The 21,458-nt window shown below is 44.0% G+C and overlaps 2 protein-coding genes across 5 annotated transcripts in view; one reads left to right on the forward strand and one right to left on the reverse strand.

Annotated features, from left to right (window-relative positions):
• Positions 1-21,458, forward strand: part of ROR1 (receptor tyrosine kinase like orphan receptor 1) — a 213,448-nt gene that overhangs the window by 176,057 nt on the left and 15,933 nt on the right. The window contains exon 5 of the mRNA XM_075181826.1: positions 19,288-19,415. Coding sequence (XP_075037927.1) covers positions 19,288-19,415 — 128 coding nt within the window. The remainder of the gene's footprint in view (positions 1-19,287; positions 19,416-21,458) is intronic.
• Positions 1-21,458, reverse strand: part of JAK1 (Janus kinase 1) — a 342,069-nt gene that overhangs the window by 35,660 nt on the left and 284,951 nt on the right. The window lies entirely within an intron of this gene.

Genomic DNA, 21,458 nt, shown 5'->3' on the forward strand with positions numbered 1-21,458 from the left:
GCAAATTTACAAAACACAGGGCCTGATTCATTAAGGATCTTAACTTAAGAAACTTCTTTTTTCAGCCTCCTGGACAAAACCATGTTACAATGCAAGGGGTGCAAATTAGTTTTCTGTTTTGCACATAAGTTAAATACTGCCTGTTTTTTCATGTAGCACACAAATACTTGATAGCTTATTTGTACACTGACATTTAAAGTTGATATTTGTATGCTACATGAAAAAACAGTCAGTATTTAACTTATGTGCAAAACAGAATCCTAATGTGCACCCCTTGCATTGTAACATGGTTTTGTCCAGGAGACTGAAATAAGAAGTTTCTTAAGTTAAGATCCTTAATGAATCAGGCCCACAGTGCGGAATGTTAAAGCAAAAGCAGAACTGGAAGATTGTGTTGACGGAACTTTGCATCTCTGCGAAACAGCTGGCAAGGGTGGAGGAGTGTAAGATAATGGAAACATTTTATTTTCAGGGTTCTGGTGGGCTTTTTGTCCAATACGTGTATATATACAGTTGTTGTGCATATATCCATTTGAAAACCTGGGTCTTGCTAACATGAGTTTCCTTCTCAGAGTAAAAAAGAAAATATTTATTCAATTATTATTGCAAATACAAAAGTATTATTATGAAAGAAATATCTCCCCCTGTATCTCTACAGCCGCTCATTAATATTCCAAGGCTCATAGTCCTCTCCTTCCCATAGAATTAATGTTTCTTTTTTTTTTCTAGTTTCAGCTGTAATTAATCTGAACTCTGCGCTCCCGGGACCACCTGGGCACAAGAAAACCTAATATGGGTCTGACAGGAACAATGAACATTTTGATGTAACAATGCGGCTCATTGTCCCGGGGATGTGTCAATCACAGCAGAGGGACCTCTGCGTCAGGTCCGTTTCCACACTCAGTGACTGCAGGGCGACGTGTTTATCTAGCCTAATAAAAACATTAAACAGGGAAATAAATCTCTTCTACCCAATATACTTCTCACTAGTGCAGTAAATTTTAAAGCATTTAGAAAAAAAAAGAAGCTCTTAAGGTCCATAACAATGTAATTTATGTTGGGTCTTTTTTTTTTTTTTTTTTCTGCTCCAAGGTTATAATAGTCGCAAATTGTTCCGTTACAAATTGTCCTATCTCATTTTAAATCATTTGAGAAGGAATAAAAACACTATTACGAGGTGTTACATAATAAAGTCTTATAATTAGAACCATACAGAGGTCGATGGGCTTATTACGGAGCGTGCTAATGCCCCCCCGTCCCAAACGCTCTGTGGAAATGGTATTTAAAACGTGTGGGTTTTATTGATCTTGTTAACAACGGGGGGATATGGTTTTGTCTGTGGTCAAGGAAAATTATTTTTACTTATACGGTATTCTCCTATTTCCACGGAACCACATTAAATACTTATCTGCAACTCTCAAACGTAGAATAAAAACAGTTATTCCTCGGTAAGGGTCTGAGCCATTAGGGAACGTAAGTGCAGACATATGCTGGTGAATGCAACTGCACGCAATTCACGTCAACCCGCAAGTAACCCTTCCGACGGCCGGCGATTTGAAGGGTGGAATAGGGAAGAGAAGGGCGGACTAACGTGGGCAATGCACAGTAATGGCGATCCGAGGCCAAGCGCACCTACGGGAGACATCTCAGGTTCGTGTTTTTTAGCCGAATCACTTCCACCGGCTACAGGGCAGGTGTAAGTGCCGACTGATAGTGATGACTGACACGTGTACGCATGCTAGAACGGTTGCTTGCAAGCAGGGCCGGATTAAGGGAATGGAGGCCCCTGGGCTAATGGGGCCTCCATTCCCCCGTGAGGGCCCCCCCCCATGATCCGATCCGCCCCTCCCCCCCGGTGATCCGAGTCGCCCCTCCCCCGGCACTTACCTCTTTCACCTCCTTCCCCGGTGCACTGTACACTCTTTACTAAGGAGATCTCGTGAGAGTGAGACTCACGAGACCTCCTCAGTAAGGAGAATTTAGTGCGCCGGGGAAGTACTGCAGTGAAAGTGCTCAGCAGCACTGATCGGGCTGGGGACGCCCCCGACCGATCAATACTGCTGCTGAGCACTTTCAAGGGCCCCCTGGATGCCATAGGCCCCTGGGCTGCAGCCCAGTTAGCCCTATGGTTAATCCGGCCCTGCTTGCAAGTGAGAGAAACTTTGAAAATGCATTTTCTAAACAGTAGGCATTAATAATGTCCTAATATATGTAGGTCATGTAAAAAAAATTATAAACTTTTTTTTAATGTACTGTTGTTAATGAATATAGATTTATTTTTACATGCGTTCTGACTGCCGTATTCAGATCTGCTTGTACTTGCGCGCAAATTTTTTAAAATGCAAGTTGTGTTCATATTACACTCCTTAATGAATCAGGCCCTAACTGAGAGCAACATTGATTTTCTCTGTACATTGAGCAGTGAACCAGTAACTGACATGATCTGCTTTAACCTCACATAAATATTTACCTGCTGCACAACTAATACTAGAAATATAACACAATAAATACATCATACTTGCCAACTTTTCCTCTTTGGCTTCAGGTAGATACCGGGGGAGGTGGGCGTGCAGGGGCGGGGCTTGACAAATCGCATCTTTTGGCCCCGCCCCCTAAACAATTGTCACAATTTTGGCCAATTACAACAGTGGGCGGGGCTAAGAATCTCTAGAGACTGAAGTGTCTTTTACATTTCTGTCTCCATTACTGAAGTCATGTTATCTTACCTGTCAGTCTTTGATTAAATCTTGGTCTCCATGAAAATGGCCACCTCCGTAGGCATCAATACATGGACATAGGACACAATTTCTGAACTGTGTCATCATGCCACAGATGGTGAAGCCAACCACGTCTTGTACTGGCTCAGCATCAGGGAGAATGCCGGACTCTTCAGGGAGTGAGGGAGATCACCCCTAGTTCAGGGAGTCTCCCTGACATTCAGGGAGAGTTGGCAAGTAATCCTCGCTTATCTTTCCTCGCTCCCCAGAAAAACGAGCAGAGCTTCCTCACCGTAACATGTGGCAGTGTGTATAGTTGAACATTGCAGTGATTTCCAGCCTTACCTTGCGCTGAATTGAATCTGCTCCATTCTATGTGTTTTTCCATAAGGAACAATTGTTCTCGTCTGATCCAGCTAAACATCCATATGTAGTCCGGACCCCCTCCCTACTCCTGATATCAGTCAGTGAATCAAATAAGAGCACAATGTAGGACGTACACTAATATATAAAAGCATATAATAAGATTTTTATTTTAAATAGTACTTGCTACATCAGTGGAGTAGCTGAGAGTCCTCAGTGCAAATTCCAGGTTGGGGGCCTCTTACATCCCCCCACTGTTAATAACACCAATTCAGTACATTTCACACCTACCTCATCCACATTTGTATTGTACTCTCTATCTGAATTGTCTCTCTGAAATATGCCTATCACTTTAAAACAAAATCCCACCACACTCCTGTGGCTTGGGTGACTAGCATGTAAATCAGGCTGTCTAGTATGCTAATCAGCCCAGCTAGTGTACTAAGCAGCCTTGTCAGCATGCCAATAGTGGACACTGGTAGTCTGCGCGCTCTGTTCTACACCAACTGTGGTGTGGATATGACTGTGTCAGACAGAACGCTGCTCATATTTAAGAACACTGAGCGCGCTTAATACCGGTCCCTTGGCGAGTCCAGGGAAGGAGGGGGGAATTTTATTTTACTATATACATTAAATAGTTCATACTTAAAAGGGACATTTCATCTCTATGTCTTTTGTGTAGCTTTTTAGTATAAAATGTTATGCAGCATCGTTCAGCGAATCAGTGGAAAAGTGAAATGTTAATAAACTAATAATTAGCAAATTAGAAATTTGAAACAGTGAAAGGTAGTCTACAAGGGAAGATGGATCAGTGGTAAAGGAGCAAATAAAAATAGTCCTTGTGATATTTATAAATAAACTACATGTTGTGCAGAGCACATGATGGACTTCTTTTCTGGGGTTATTTTACTGTCCCCCAATATATGTGTAACTCTGCGCCCCTCACTGGCATAAAATAAGCCCTTAGTGATCTTCCATAATGGTAAACCCTTCTTCTTCACCATACATGCGCCCCCATCCCTTATCACATTACATGCCTCCCCCATCACAGTAAATGCTCCCCTCCCCCCAAAGTAACTGTTCCCCTCTCCCCCCCCAATCACAGTAAATGTTCCCCTCTCTCCTCCCCAAAAGTAAATGCACCCCTCTCCCCCCCAATGAATGTTCCCCTTTCCCCCCCACAATCATGGTAAATTTGCCCCTCTCACCCCCCAATCACAGTAAATGTCCCCCTCTTCTATCTGCCCCTCCCCTATCAAATGAATACCCAATTAACTTACCTTCTCCTCCACGATGCTGCAGCTCCCGGTCACTGACAAACTGGGAGCACGGCGCACAGTGATGATGTCACCGCTCCCCATTCCCACCCTATCAGTGCCTGGGAGCTGCAGCAGCGCGGAGAAGAAGGGGCAGCACGGTCGGTCAGATTGAGGGGCCCGGACAGATGGAGAGGTCTGTCCTGGACCCCTAACAGCTGTACTGGCCGTACCCCCCTGATGGCAGCCTGGATCCTCTACCGGTTATTATCAGCGGACAATGAAACTCTCCCAGATATTTGCCAAAGACACAACATTCAGAGCGAGACACAGAGCAGGTCAGGGAAATCTCTGCGATAAACCTGTATCCAGAGGCTCAGTTATGGATCAAGAGCTGGATCTCCACCAGTATCCACAGACTACAAAGAGCGCGAGAGAGGAAGCCGCTATCTATATAATATGCACAATGTATAAAATATTTTCCTCGTGAGACACATCTACATCGTAAAGCTGCCAGCACACAGCAGCATCTCAATTATTCCTTCCTATATCTCTTCTATATTATTACTAACCCAGTATTCACAGACATATAGCACAGGAACATCCAAGCTGACTATCTCATTTGCAACTGCTTTTTTACCTCCATTGCACTGAACATTTATGTTCAAAAATCATATTTGTGCTTCCTCGATGCCAGGGCCCTCTTAACAACCTCTTGGGCCCCCGGGCACAGCAGTGCCCCGGGGCCCCTATATATACAAAGAAAAATAAAAAATGATTATATATATGGGCCCTGCAGCCCAGGGGGGCCCTCCGGAGGCAGGAAAAAAAAAAACCCTGCAAAAGAAGAAGAAAATACTTACCGCGCTGTCAGCTGGCGATCCGGCTCCCTCCCTGGTCTCCTCCTCGGTCGCACTCTGCAATGGATGTCGGGCGGGCGTGATGACGTCACGCCCGACATGCACTGCCAGCGCGATGGAGGGAGCCGGATCGCCAGCTGACAGCACGGTAAGTATTTTCTTCTTTTTTTGCAGGGTTTTTTATTTTTCTGCCTCCGGAGGGCCCCCCTGGGCTGCAGGGCCCCCGGGCACCTGCCCAGCGTGCCCAATGGGAAAGACAGCCCTGCTCGCTGCGGACACGGAGCACTTTACCATAGCTGATCTTCTGTCTCTATACTTCCTTTGTAACATTATGAACACCTCCAAAATTACTACATAAAGTAGACCCACTTAAGCTATAAATCTAGAGCTTTGGATCTGATGCAAAGTGGGACGTGCGCCAGTTTGCGTAGCGTATCTTGCGTGAAATCGCTATGTGCATGCCCAAAATGTGGACGCACGGATATGATCATACGCAGGCTTGCGCGATTCTGGCACTTATGGGGGAGGGAAGGGGCGTGCAAACACAGACCGAGTACACTAAACACGTGTGCTCATGTAGGCCCGCAGTAATACGCATATACGGCTGTTATGCCGTATACGGCTGTTAGGAGCCGTAACTTTTTTGTTTAGTATTAGGCACCAAAAAAAATGCTTAACTGCGCTGGCGAATATGGAAGCTCGCTGTGGGCGTCGCTGACACTGGAGATATAAAGCATTTAAAAGCTATGCATAAAAAAAAATCAGACTGATTTAAAACATACACGCTGACTCCCCTGGAACGTCCAGGAGTATTTGTGTTTTCTGAGAGCCCCCCTGTACTGCATCCAGGAAAAGGACATCAGGATGTGATTCACGTCACCATATCCTTCCCAACTCTACGTGATGATGCCAAACTCATCACCGTGCAGAGGCGGAAGCCAGCGGTGACTTGTATCACATCAGCATGGATGAACATGGCGTTGCGCAGCTGTTAGTGGGCTGTGATGGCGCAAATCGTTTTACCCCAATACGCTCATCCTAACTTTGTAGACCTCCCTCTAGATCTCCCTAAAGGACAGGTCTACAAAATCTTGAATGGTCCTATAATATATTATCTGAGTACTGCGTTTAATTTATTTATCTTAGAACAAAGCACAACCTATTTGTCATACGTTAGCTCTCAGCGCTGTACAGTAGACTGTATTAGTAAAATGTAACACATGCAAAGCGGATGGTAAATGCATCTTTATCCATTTCACCATTTGCATTTGTGCGCAGGAGCCCCTGATTCACTGACAGCATTGACTTACTCTCGTGTGCCCTAAACGTCCATAAACCTCGGTTATTTTCCAGCTTAAATTCATGTATCAAGGTGGTTCTACCCCAGCTTGCGTTAATGATGCATTCTGGGTATTTTCTGGAAGAAACAGTTTGAGTTGTGTGTTTAATAAGTTATAATCAATGGGATGTGAAGTTCTCCCGCACACTCATTCACTTGTCACAGGGAAAGCAGCAATCTCGCGGCAGCTCTTTAAAAATGGGAGTTTTGCAGATGAATTCCAGATGTGATCTGGCCTCTAATTGACCAGTGACTGCGGAGTTGTGTCGTTCTCTGCGACTGTCGTCGGCGTGGTCATGGGCAGGGCTGCCAAGAGGAATTCAGGGCCCGGGTACAACAAACTCATGGGGCCCCCCCATAGTTGAGTAAGCCCTAAAAAATTTTTGCGCCGCCTAACGGCGGCGCAAAAAACACGACGCGGGTTTGGTCATACATTCAGGGGCGTGTCAATGCGCCATTGGGGCGTGGCTAGCCTAACGACGGTGCAAAAATTTTCGGGAATGTGGTCATACATTTGGGGCCGTGGCAATGCACCGTTGGGCGCATAGCTAGCACATCAAAATCACTAGGTCCTGAATTCACCACAGCGTCACATATGTCCAAGCACTCCTGACTTTTAAGACATCCAGCACCACAGTGTAGTATACAAAGAATGCAGTGTGTACACAAACAGTTCAGTCTTGGCCTGCGCCCACTGGGCTCACCAAACATTGGCATTGTCCCTACTAGAATCACAACATTTCACACACTATGCTGCTCTGTCCTACCTGTTCTTCTCACTTTCTCCACCCGAGGCTGCTGGTTTCTTTAGTTGTGGCTTGCCTGGATCTTGGAATGTAGAAGGACCTATTTGGGAAAAAAATGGCTACATTTAGAAAATTTCAGTCAGACGCAGCGTTAAATCAATAGCACCCACGATTAATAATTAGGCCTTCCTCCAGCCCCAACATTAAAATAATAGAATTCACATGTAATAAATAAACCTATTTCCCGTCATGCAAACAGCCTAGCAATACCTATTTCCCGCAACCATCACTGCCATTAAATAATTCATAGTCACATTTAATAAATAGACCTCATCCTCCCCAAACTCACCTCCACATTCAATAGGCCCCAAATCACCCCATCTTAAATTAATAATCCCCACTATTAAATTGCCTCACCATCACCCTACAAACAAAATAGCGCCCATTAATTAGCCACCACCTACCGCACACACACTACATTGCAACAAGCCCCATCACAACTACACTGCGCCCTCCATGCTGCTTTCCCCCCTTTTTATTCACTCTGTGCCTCTTTGCCCCTTTTTTTTATAACTCTGTGCCTCTCTGCCGCTGTTTTCCTCCTCTGTGCCTCTCTGCCCCTGTTTTCCTCCTCTGTGCCTCTCTTTTCCTCCTCTGTGCCTCTCTTTTCCTCCTCTGTGCCTCTCTTTTCCTCCTCTGTGCCCCCTTTTCCTCCTCTGTGCCTCTCTTTTCCTCCTCTGTGCCCCTCTTTTCCTCCTCTGTGCCCCTCTTTTCCTCCTCTGTGCCCCTCTTTTCCTCCTCTGTGCCCCTCTTTTCCTCCTCTGTGCCCCTCTTTTCCTCCTCTGTGCCTCTCTTTTCCTCCTCTGTGCCCCTCTTTTCCTCCTCTGTGCCTCTCTTTTCCTCCTCTGTGCCTCTCTTTTCCTCCCCTGTGCCTCTCTTTTCCTCCTCTGTGCCTCTCTTTTCCTCCTCTGTGCCTCTCTTTTCCTCCTCTGTGCCTCTCTTTTCCTCCTCTGTGCCTCTCTTTTCCTCCTCTGTCCCTCTCTTTTCCTCCTCTGTGCCTCTCAGTTTCTTTCCTTACCTTTTGTCAGCTTCTTTCTTTTCTTCTCTTCTCTTCTGTCTTCTCTTCTTTCTTCTTCTTTGGTCTTGTCAGGCTGCGGCGCTCCTCACTGACTGACTGCCGGGCGTGACTTGATGACGTCACGCCCGACAGTCAGTGTGAATGGAGAAGACAGGAGAGGAGGGACGCGGCGCCGCGGTCACGTGAGTATTGATTTTTTTTTTTTTTTATTTCTTATAGCTCCCCCCACCAACGCCCCCCCCCCCCCCTCCCCCTACCCCGCGGGAATTTTTTTTTAAAAAAAATAAAAATACGCAAAATACAAAAAAAAAAAAAAAAAAAAAAAAAAAATGACAAAAAATAGCAGCAAGGGCCCGGCCCGGGCCCCCTGGCATGGCCGGGCCCGGGTAAAATGTACCCGCTCCCCCCCCCTCTCGGCGGCCCTGGTCATGGGTGTAAACATTCCGGGGCAAAGCGTCTCTCATTTAACCCCTGCAAAGCCTCCATGAGACCGCGGCAACACCGCTGATACGGTATTACAGCTCGGTGTCTCTTTCTGTGATTAAATGTATTGTTTAATATCATTACTGAGATTAAGGGTAATGTGGCCCTATTGAAGGTTAGAGGACGGCACAATGGGGCCCCTGAAATGTATCAAGTTGCCTATCACTGATTTAGAATGAAGAACATTCTAGGAGAGCAAAACGATACATTGAATCAAGTAGTAATTTAATTTATGTTTAATTGTTCTTTACATATTAAAAACTGTATATTGGTGTTAACTCTCTATTAATTGTATGGAACTGATTTAAAAAGGGCTTTGTTGTTAGATAAAAGTACTTTTAACGTTTTATACCTGGAACCGACATACGTTCCATTATATCAGGGTTACTAAGACACTGAAGCGCTGACTTTATAGTGTACAGGAGTAAAGTGACTGTGAATCTGTCCATATACTGCGCTGTCTCCAGCAACCAGCCGTGCCATGATAAAAAACAGGTTCGCCAACATGAGCTAAACGACTTAATGAGACGTGATCAATCGTGGTTGGGTCTTTTGTGGTGAAACAAAATCACCCTTTAAATAGTCTTCTCATTTACAAAGAAAACACGTTCTTAATATGATCATTAATAGGAGACCTGCTCCAAAAATAGAATTTACGGTCTCATTTACACTCCTGCAAAACGACCCTGTGTAAATAGCAGCTTCACGCTACAAGCACATTACGGGCATTTCATGTGGTTTGGTGGCGGCGTGTGAAACTTGTATGGGATTAATAGCCATGAGGAGGTCTCATTCTTTCTATAGTTTAACTTTTATACTGTACCTGTAAATAACAGGTGTATATGAGAATAATGAAGACATACTCAGGGGGGTATTTAATTAGGATTTGCGGCTGCGCGTGTAAAGTACGCAAGATCTCGGATATCTGTGTGTACCCAATAGTGGTGCGCACAGAAATCTACGATGCTGTAGTACCGGGACCCGTGCAGCCACACATAATGGCGCCCGCAAATTCTAATTGAATATGCCCCCCAGAGTCTTATCACAACTGTGAGTGTTATATTTAAAGTGGACAATTCCTAGTTCAAATATGGTATCAAATTAAAATTTAAAAAACATCCATTCTAAAGTTAATAAGACCACTGCCCCTCCTTGGGAGACCCTTCCCAATAGGACCCCTTCTGTGCTCACACGCACTCCGCCAGCTCACAGTCAGCTCTCCAAGGACTGCACCCTGAAAAACGTTACGTGATAACAACAAGCGGCGCAGTTATATCGTGATGCTGATTGGACGGGCTGCAGAGCTGTTCCTCTTTAAGGCTTTATCTCCAACATGCTGCAATTAATTCATTTTTGCAAATAATCAAACTGTGCTGTAACCCATAACAACCAGTTATATATTGGCTTTCATTAAGGGGAAACAGACCCTATTTTTTCAAGAATGTTTTCACTTAATCTTCCTTAATTATTCATTAAAAATATAAAGGTTTAAATTATTCATACTTGCCCCCGCTTTTTCAGAATGTCTGGGAAACTCCTGAATTCCAGGTAGGACTCCCAGGCATGAAGTGGTCCCATTGGGGGCCTCGGTAACGCGTTTCTCCACAAATTGGGTCATTTTGTTCCCATCTCCCCTATAGTGTAATTTTGCCATATTGGGCAGGGGCAAAATACTGTGATTGGCGGCACCCCACTCCGTACTTGCAATTCACCTCCCCCTGAAGTGACAAGTCATCCTCTGTCTTCAATGGAACAGTGCCCCTAGTGGACTAATTGTCATCATGCAGAATACTCACTTTTTATTTTCCATATAAGAACGGCTTAGCTGAGTTTTCTTCCTGAACATCTAAAAATATTTGGGGTTTATTTTTTCCATAATTTTTCCAATAGCCTTTTAATTCGATGCTTCATTAAGTTAAAGTTGACCCAACACCAGTGTTAAACAATAACCTAATCACATAATAAATAAACAATACTTTAGAAATCTCTTATCGACTGGGAAAGCAGAACGTTCCTGTGCTTAGCTTGTCACCTCCTCCAGCTGATGTTTATGTCTCGGTGTAAATCTGACTTGTCTCACCGCAAGTTCATTCTAATTAGACCCGACATCATACAGTTGTAATCAGAGAGCTTCATTACAGCAGGAGAGGAAGACAAATCTGCTCACTGTATAGAGGTCTGACGTATAATCAGGCACAGCCGGGCTGTTAGGAAAACCCTCATTTTTAGAGTTTTTCGACATGAAAGCACCAATGACCTTGTGAATCAGTGGCTGAGTCTTATAAAGTATAGAACAAAAGATCTGTACCTATCACTATGGTCTTAGGGATTAGTTACAAGAATGCAGGGCCAGGGTTAGGGCCACTGGGGCCCCGGGACAAAAAGGAAAGATGTGGCCAAGGTTAAGTCTGATTAAAACTTAAACTTAATACTTGATTGGTGACATTAACATTGGGTTACGGTTGATACCATTATTAGAAACACAAAAAATCAGTTACCCTACAATTACCCTAACAGTAATGTTTGCTACTGAGGGGGAGAAATGCAAACATTGGGAGAACAAACTCCACGCAGCTCTCATGCTGGTTGAATTCAAACCCAAGGTACCAGTGTTGCTAGGCAGCGATGCTAACCACTGTGCCGCCATGACATTGTTGTCACGTGGCTTGAATGTTACTGTACAATTAGCGCTTTTCAAAGATGGCGGCTTAATCAGAGTGGATTGGCCAATAAATTACATTATAAATTGAGCCCTTTTTTTTAACATTACAACAAAAACTCTGAAGTTCTCCTGGTTAAGGAAAAGTGTAAAAAAACAAAACAAAAAACAAGACATCAAATGAGCGTTTTTCATTTTTAGATATTTGTCATGATTATGGTGGCGTTACACTGCTATTGTCACAGTATCACCGGACGTATAATGTGCACAATCTGCCGAAAGAAAAAAACATTGCTTTGTGTTCTCTGAAAACCCACCTCTTCAGACTAGCTTATAATATTCCTCAACCACCCTCTTAACCTCACTACAATACAATACTACCCCATTGTCCCATAGATTGCAAGCTTGCGAGCAGGGCCTTCTCACCTCTTTGTGTGTTTTACCCAGTTTGTTTATTAGTTTACTATGTTTGTCTCCAATTGTAAAGCGCTACGGAATATGTTGGTGCTATATAAATAAATTATGATGATGATGATGATGTCCCAGTACAAAACCGCCGGAGATCGTCAGCCACAGAGGCAAACACGTGGATCGCATCTGAGTAATGCACGTGGTTAATTTGAGCCTTAAACTATTAATACTAGTTACGTTTATTTATGTTTGTGCACTAAGAGGTTTTAAACCGAGCAGCTTTGGATACAGCACTTGCAGCTTCTAGTGTTAATATTAATGGAAGAGATAGATAGCCAGGTACATATCACACCTTCGTTGGCTGTGAACCTGCAGGCACCTCCTAGGCCCCAGGCTTCGTCTGTCTGGTTTGGGCCTCATCTCCCAGACACAGAATCCTGGAGCCTGATATCTACTATTTCTGTCGTTGTTCTATGATGAGTCCAAATTACAAAGCGCTATCTGTGAGATGAGGAGCAATTAAATTTGCTGAAAGGAACCAGCGTATCTGTCTTCTTATGCATTACACATTGATTTTTAATTTAGGGAGATAACTTTGTCAGCAGTTTCTATGTTGACATATGAGGACACAAAATTGCAACTTTTGCATATAGGAAAGAATTTTTGCTGTCCGCTGTTTTCGCAGCAGTATTTTGATTTGTAAGTATCTTATGTTACATTTAACTTTAATTCTAGTGTATAGATATGACCAGTGCAGTAATCCAGCCGTCACCATCGCCAACTCGTTAAATGATCTGGCGCAAGTACGCACGTGGCGATGTCACCGGCGATATTGGGCAATCCACACTAATATTGCAGGATGTGTGGTCCCAAAGCAAACGTGAATCAGGATAACAATCTAATAATCTAATAATAAATGGGGTCATAAGGGGACCCTATTGGCTGGTCTGTGCGGTAAGTTTCCGCCTGCGCTTGCGGACCGCAGTGTACGGCAGAAGTTACTCGGCTGCTCGTCTTGAGTGTCAAAGCGGCTGGATCTCATCCAACGTGTTCGGCCAAACTGGGCAAAAATACACTCGCTTGGCGCTCAGTCTGAGAGGCCAGATTAGGCTTTGCTCGGCCAGTTCTGACAATGAAAGCATTTGGTTGCTAGGGGTTACTGCATATTATTCATAAAAGACCCTCGCTGAGTTGACCTGAGTCTTGTTAAGTAACGGTGACAACTCCTGGGGGCGTTTCTATCGCTTCTGATATGCTACCACCCCCCCCCCCCCCCCACCTCCCTAAAAACACATTTGGATTGCCAGTAGCCCCAGTGGCAGGTGCACGGCTCACCCACTCCACGCAGTGAGCGGGACGGCCATCTTTCTTGTCATCGGGGTAAAGGTGCTGACTGGAGGAACAGTCCCACCTGAATGGGGACAGTTGACCGCTATGGGTCAGGTGACACCATCAGAGTGTGATCCACCACAGAAGTGGTGGTAGGACGCACAAGCAGCTCTGTGCTACGATAGTGAATTCCAGAGACTCCGGGGTTAATACAGGTCTAAAGAGACAGGAAACATTACGTGGAATGAGGCACATTGGTTCTGCATTAATTAAAGACTTTCATTCCTGCATTGGAAGGGGGCTAGCAATGCGTTTTGTTTTGTTATTCAGCTAGACTAATTAATCACATTACCTCATCACCCTGAATCTGTGCATCCTGGAGGTTGACATCATTCCCTGAGTTATGCCAGCAGTCTGTGCGGGTGCCAGTGGGTGCTACTATCTCACCTTAAATAGCTTTCCACTCCTTACATATATGTTTTCTTTACATTTAATCTACACAGTTTGGTTTACTCTGTATTAGTTTAAAACAGTATATTTGCCTGTTCCTTTCTCTTTGTACATAACAATTTTTTCCACTGGTGTAGGTGTTGTTGCCTGGCAATGTGTGGTGTGAGTATGTGGGGTTGCCTGGTAACATGTGTGTGTGTGTGTGTGTGTGTGTGTGTGTGTGAGGTTGCCTAGCAACGAATGTGTGCTTGTTATCGCCTGTTGTGCATTCCATCTGACTGTCTTCACTGCAGCTTCTCCAGCTATTGAGAAAGAGCAATTGACCCTTATAGTAAATATGCTGAAAGTACCCAGTGACACTTTTCCAATGCTGAAAGGCCAACGCCACTGTAAAATGATGTCGCCAACTTAAAATCCTGATACTGGGTACTATCATCCGCTGCAGTAAGTCCTGACAGTCCTTGAAATAGCACTCCTGCCTGAAATTGCCTGTTGAAAGCTCAGACACACACTGTCACTGAGGGGGGAGAGTAGGGGAGGAGCAGGAGCAGATTGGGGATTCAGGAGGGGAGGTGAGAATTTCATCTCGGCTGCCCCAGAATTGTGCCACCTGAAACAAGATTAAAATATTGCCTCATTGGAGGAACTACCGTGGACGGTCATGGTTGAGACAATAATTTGAAGTGGCATTTGCATGGAGAACTTACTGGTAATGTTGGTCTGTTTGAGATTATGTGCGAGGCCAAAGCCAAGGGCTCCAAGTCAGTCTGTGTCAATAGCTGATATGATGGACTCTGATTATTGACAGGGATAAGTTGGGGCCTCTTTGCCTCTGGTTGGTTTTGGTTGTATATTCTGCACATGGAACTTATAGAGAAGTCTTCGCTGGAATATAAATCAGATGTTCTACCTCTCACTGCTGTAACGTCGGAGGTTTGCAGGCTCTGTCTAGCAAATATTTAGCAATTTGTAATAAAAACAATTGGCAGGATTTGTCGTCCTTAATCACAGACGGTAATCAGGAGCGGCGTGTGTGTGAAAATACAGGGATAAAACTGTACATTCTACAAATATTATTAGGCGTAAGTGAAGATAAGAGGCACGGAGGCCCATGCACTATGCTCTGATCCCAATCTATATGTTTGTATGGTTAGTGGGGCTGACCTCCGCCGCCCTTTATATAGATTACAGTAGATCTATGTTTGTTTCTGTACATGTTAATGTTACATGAATACATGGGTCATATCTGGTCCTTTACAAGGAGAAAATGCAGCGAACAATTGAATAAGAGGATTTGTCGGATCGCCCCACTCGCACTATGTTTTTTATTTTACTTTTTTCTTCTTCATCTCCTCTTTTAAGTATTAATGCATAGAAGTGTCAGGAGTTGTACAGATATTGAAGGGAGAAAACAGACTTTTCATTTTCATGTTATTTTTCTGTAAATGTGTAATAAAAGTTAGATGATATATTGCAATGCGCAGTGGGCGGGGCTTTGTGTAGAGTTCATTTTGAGTTTTCGCCAGTGATAGGTCTTTTTAGATTTTGCCCTATACATCACCGCTGAAAACTCACGAGAAAGCCTTATTAACGGCGGCGGTACTTGTATCATCGCAATACCTATTTGGAGAAAACACATTGCAACCAATTAAAAACACTTTGATCTTTTGAATAAAGCAATTTTTTTATTGAAGAAAGGGTTGTAAATATATATTTTTTTTAAATAGATTTAATTTACTTTTAAACTTCGGTTTATTATTTCCATATTAATGGAACAGGCGCCCAAATCTGGGCTTTCGGTTCCATGCCGCACGTGTGATAGGACACACCAGGTCTCGCATGAGCACATCTGCAAAGACTGGACCTGGGGAAGTTAACCCTTAGCGCACCTGTCCCATACCGTCCATGCAGTTGAAACATAGAATTTAACAGCAGATAACAACCACTTGGCCCATCTAGTCTGATCATTTATTAACCTATATTAACTGCAAACCCTATTTGATCCTTAGTTCTTTGTAAGGATCCTTATGTCTATCTCAAGCATGTTTAATTTGCTCTACTGTATTAGTCATACATGCCAACTCTCCCGGAAAGGCCAGGAGACTCCCGAAATTCGGGTCAGTCTCCCGGGCTCCCGGGCAAGCTGGCATTTCTCCCGCATTCCAATCTCACCGAGAATCGCGTCATTTGACGCGATTCTGGGTGAATGACGCCATTTTGGAGGGCGGGAGAGGGCGGGACGAGGCCAATCGCGTCATTTTGGCCCCGCCCCCACGGCGCAAAGTACGGTTTCGCGGGGGCGGGACCAAAATGACGCGATTGGCCTCGTCCCGCCCCCTCCCACCCTCCAGTCACGCCCCCTCTCCCGGAAACAAGTTTCCGGGAGTTGGTAAGTATGGTATTAGTCTCTACCACCTCTGATGGGAGGCTATTCCACTTATCCACTACTTTTTCTGTGAAGTAGTTTTCCTCACATTTCCCCTGAACCTCCTTCCCCCCAGTGTCAGTACATGTCCTCGTGTTCTAATACTTCTCTTCCTTTGTAGAATGTTTCCCTCCTGCACCTTGTTATAACCCTTGATATATATGACAGTTTCTATCATGTCCCCCTGTTCCCTTCTCTGCTCCAAACTATACATATTAAGATCTTTTAGTCTTTCCAGGTAAGTTTTGTGCTGTAGGCCATGCACCATTTTAGTTGCCCATCTTTGTACAGTCTCTAGTGTATGTATATTCTTCTGGAGATACGGCCTCCAGAACTGAACACAGTATTCTAGATGAGGCCGTACCAATGACCTATATTTTATTGATACATAGGCCGCTGGATGGAATATATCTAAAATTAGTTACTCTGTATCTCGCATGATGTTTTTCAACTCAACAACCTCTATCTGATCCATTATCTTTATTGAGAACAATAGGTAATGGATAAAAAAGAAAATAAATCATACCTCCCAACATCTGTGAATGAGTCTGAGAGTTATATAGTGGCAGTAGCAGGGTCCCCTAGCAGCACAGAGTATATCAGGAGATGAGTGATGTGTTAGTGAGGACAGGGCCGCATGTGACAGGGGCAGTGACATGATGTGAGGAGGGGAATGGAGGCAGCAGGAAGCCACAGACTGAGAGTTATATAGTGGGAGGAGCAGGGTCCCCCAGCAGCACAGAGTATATCAGGAGATGAGTGATGTGTTAGTGAGGACAGGGCCGCATGTGACAGGGGCAGTGACATGATGTGAGGAGGGGAATGGAGGCAGCAGGAAGCCACAGACTGAGAGTTATATAGTGGGAGGAGCAGGGTCCCCCAGCAGCACAGAGTATATCAGGAGATGAGTGATGTGTTAGTGAGGACAGGGCCGCATGTGACAGGGGCAGTGACATGATGTGAGGAGGGGAATGGAGGCAGCAGGAAGCCACAGACTGAGAGTTATATAATGGAAGGAGCAGGGTCCCCAGCAGCACAGAGTAGTATCACACTGATGTTGGAAGGCTGTGGTGTCAACACATCTCTATATTAAACTAGGTTCGTACATCCAACTTATTTTAATGTGTAATTTTGCAGAAAGTGAATCTGTAAAATCACCCCAGCACGTTATATACTTCTCTCTATGTTGTAATTGTGTCCCTGCCACACACACATAGACAAACACATGTTTACTGCCCTCTGTACGTGCTGTAACTGCGCCCCACACACACACTAATGCTTCTCTTGTACATTTGCCCAATACTTACAATCTTAAATGTCTAACATTATTCTTACCGTCCTTGCGTGGACAGCAGCCAAACCTTCACAGAGCCTGATGGAGCTGCAGTCTTTGGCCAGAACATGATCTAAATAGGAGAGAAAAGCACAGTATTCACATCACAGAGCACTCCTGCAGTTGGACGTCACACAGATGCATTTCACCTCCAGGAGAGCCAACGGACAATATAATAAATTGGGGCACTCGAATAAGTATTTGGCATCTCCTGAATGTCCCTCTTTTATTCCCTATTAATGAATATTAGAATCCAGCGCAGTTATTTAGACTGGCTTTTGTACTGGTTTGCTCCAGTGACGCCGTATCACTTACTTTGTTATTATGAGCTCACGATTAAATGTGAAGTCACGTGGACGGCTCAGAGGTCCAGATCGGCTCAGGAGCCAGCTCCGAAAGAGGGTTTTCCATATAGATGTATTAACATTTCAGCCACCACAAGACCTATTCTCGGCACCATACTGAAGTTATTCCAAGACTTGCTGCAAAAAGTGGGTTTAAAGCAAACTATGGCTCTCCAGCTGTTGTGGAACTACAAGTCCATGCATGCCCTGCCAGACAAAAGCCTGTAGTTTCACAACCACCGGAGAGTCATAGGTTACCTACTTCTGATTGGATGTTTTAAGTACAAAGTGAAACTCAATATACTTTAGAAACACATAGTTGCCATTCATCTTCATTGAGTAGGGAAAGTCCTTGGTTTCAAGGATTTGTCCCTGGAACTGTTTGTCCCTGACCATGTCCCTATATTTTGTTATTTAAATAATGGATATCCTGTGTAGTATATTTTCTCCTGTTATGTATTTTGGAATCAATCCTATCGGTTCTTATTTCCAAGGCTTTAAAAGTTAATATTTATTAGAGAGAACTTTTTACAAAACAATAACGTTAAACTACAACAATGTTCAGTGGATATGTGGCTTGCTGGGATTTATAGTACCTTAAGGTCCACCAAGGTTAAACTGCACCTGGTGTGACTAGGGGCAAATGTTCATCAGCAAAGTTTTTCTCGGGTTTATATAAGATGCACAGAACAGAATGGTTGGAGCTAATAGGAAACGCATGACAATCACCCACATACATCTGCTCCTGGCCCAGGGACAAGAACTGGATTTTGATAGTCGAGATTCTAACTTTGCTTTTTAGCAAAATATTTAGATTTTGCTAAAAATCTAACTTGTATTATTTTTGTACCACTCCTCAAAGTCTAAAAACCCTGCAGATCACACTGCCCTGCAAAAAGGAAAAAAATGGCCGTTCAATGGTTTATTTTCGTATTTTATTCACTATGTCCCTTACTGACAAAGGATTTCATCTGTGTTTGCCTGTGATGCCCACCCAATTCACTGCACTCCATTAAACTAATGATATGATGAATATTCAGTAGTTAAATCTGATTACTGTCTGCATATTACAAAATACAGCCAAAGTTACAGCATTGTGCCTGAGCAGAATACAGAAACTGTTTAGGATAATAGACGAGGGCTGCTGAAGTCGCCCAAATTTGAAAGAGTGGTCCCAGAGTAATTTCTAATGTGAATACTCCTATCTAAAGGAGTGACTGTTCTGTTCTTGAGGTCCTGTTCATCCCTGGCTTGCGAGATATGTGCAACAACAGTTCCAGTTCAACTGCCACAATTACTTTATTACACATGAATGAGAATCACTAGAACACATATAGTCATTTATAATTGAATACATTCTCAGTTGAATTGTTTAATAGTTGGGTTGTGTGAAACAAGCTTGCAGGCTTCAATTCCCTTCTTGTGAGCTTTTAATGTATTGTTTTCTGGCGCCCTCTATTGGCGGTCTCACAAAATGTTTTTCTTTGTCGCTAGCGATGATTTCGAGGAGGATGGGTACTGCCAGCCGTACAGAGGAATCGCCTGCGCTCGGTTTATTGGGAACCGCACCATCTACATGGAGTCTCTGCACATGCAGGGAGAGATCGAGAATCAGATTACAGGTAATTAAAATAAACCACCTTTTATTGCATATTGTATTGTCTGCAATGTGTTGAGCTAGTTACATCTATTTTCGCTGAGGTCCTAACATCAGCCGGTCTACCGGCACAGCAGAGCTACAAGAATCAGTTTAAGATTCACTGCATTGAGAGAACATGCATGTGTTTTTAATTAAAGTCACTGTAATGTAAATTTGCAATTGAATTGTGTACAAAGGCCTATTAAAATAAGCCTCTGTACAGCAACCAATCAAAAACTTGCTTTCTTTACTCCAACTTTGGCTAGGTTGATGAAAGCTGATGTCTGAATGGCTTTGGTAAAAACCCATGTGTGACCGTGTTATTGAATAAGCCTTTATCCAGGACTGAATGAGTGCACCCTGCTGCAGATTCCGTTCACTGTTCATTTTCTTTAGGGGTTTTTTTATATGCTGTTTTTCCTATTTGCATACAAATACATTTATAGTGTGCTAAAAACATCTCACTTCTAAGTAGTGAAACAACCCAGTACATTCACTACCCCACTTGTAATATTATCGCATCCAACCAGTCTCAGCACATTCCAGTATTTGGATTGGTTAAGGCTCTCTGATGACTTTTCACAAGTCACTGAGCAGTTATTAGACATTTAAAGGGATAGTTGGTTCTGAGTTATCCTTTAATGCTGGTCAGTCTCTGGCTCCCCAGGTGCCTTGGCTGGCTATCTACTGCAAAAGCCTGCTGGGGCTTGTAGTTCCACAACACCTGGAGAGCTGCAGGTTGGCCAGGCTTGATCTGTTGAGTAAATATTGTGGCACCTATGACCAGGGCCGTAACTAGGGCTGTGCGATAGGGGGCGACCGCCCAGGGCGCAACACTGAAGGGGGGCGCAATTTAGGAATATTTTAGGTTCATTTGGTTAAAATTGAGGGCTAGGGGGGCGGCATTTGTCTTTCTTGCCCAGGGCACTAGAATTCTAAGTTACGGCTCTGCCTATGACCCTGAAATATGTAGTTGGTGTATCAACATTTACAAGCCACCGAGTGTACCAGTGTTACCCATGTATTTGTAATTTGCTGCAATATTGCATTGTAGTGTAAATGTTAATAGCATACATATATTTTTTTCTTGTGCTCACATGGACTCCAATAAAAAAAAAATACAGCACGATGTGCTTTTAATACGCGCTACAAAGCTTGAGCACGAAGGTGAGAAAAAGCACAATAGGATCAATAAGTTTATAGTTTATCTAGTATTCCAGGGGCAAACGCAGGATTTGCAGAGGGGGTTTCAACACCACGCCACCAGTGGGCATGACCAGCATGTATGGGGGCGTGGCTATAATATTAGACAGTGCTTGGCTGCTCTCCAACTCTTCCTATCCCCATAATATACATGGGCAATGCTGCGTGCACTACTGTTAGGTGCACACAGCTCTCCCTTTTCAAGCAGAGCTGTGTGAAGCGGGGGCAGGGTCAACCCACCTCAATTATACAGTACCACAGGCTTGGAGGGGGGTTTCCAGGCACTAGGTAACACCCCCCCCCCCCCCCCCCCGACTTGACTATGTATTCCAAATTATATAAAAATCATGTGTGAACAAGCTAAAAAGACCAAACACCAGTGACAGGTCGCGTCATCATCGGCAGGGCTTTAACAGGAAGCAGAGATCCCCTGATACCTGATCTCCAATCAATAATGTATTGTGTGGAATATAGATAAAGGGACATAGGTCTGCCAGCATATGGGGAAGGATTAGGGACAGTTAAATCAGAGAACGATTGGTTTACCAAGCCGATAATCCTATCACTATGTTTGGGGACCATGGGAGGGAATTTGATCACCCTTGTGAATCCATTGCTGCGAGTCAACAATGCTAACCACTCTGCCACCGTGCTGCTATGAAGAGCACTCCGGTTTTAAAGAAAGTAATTACCCTTTGGGACCCTGCCATGTTTACAGAGAAAGGCCTGGCACTGAGAGAATGGCATGAATATAGGGAATTCATGTAAAAAATGCACATAGTCTTGCTGTCAAAAGTCTAAATCAGTAGTCATTGGTAGGTCT

The sequence above is a fragment of the Mixophyes fleayi genome, chromosome 8, assembly GCF_038048845.1.
Source record: "Mixophyes fleayi isolate aMixFle1 chromosome 8, aMixFle1.hap1, whole genome shotgun sequence".
Lineage (NCBI taxonomy): Eukaryota > Metazoa > Chordata > Amphibia > Anura > Limnodynastidae > Mixophyes > Mixophyes fleayi.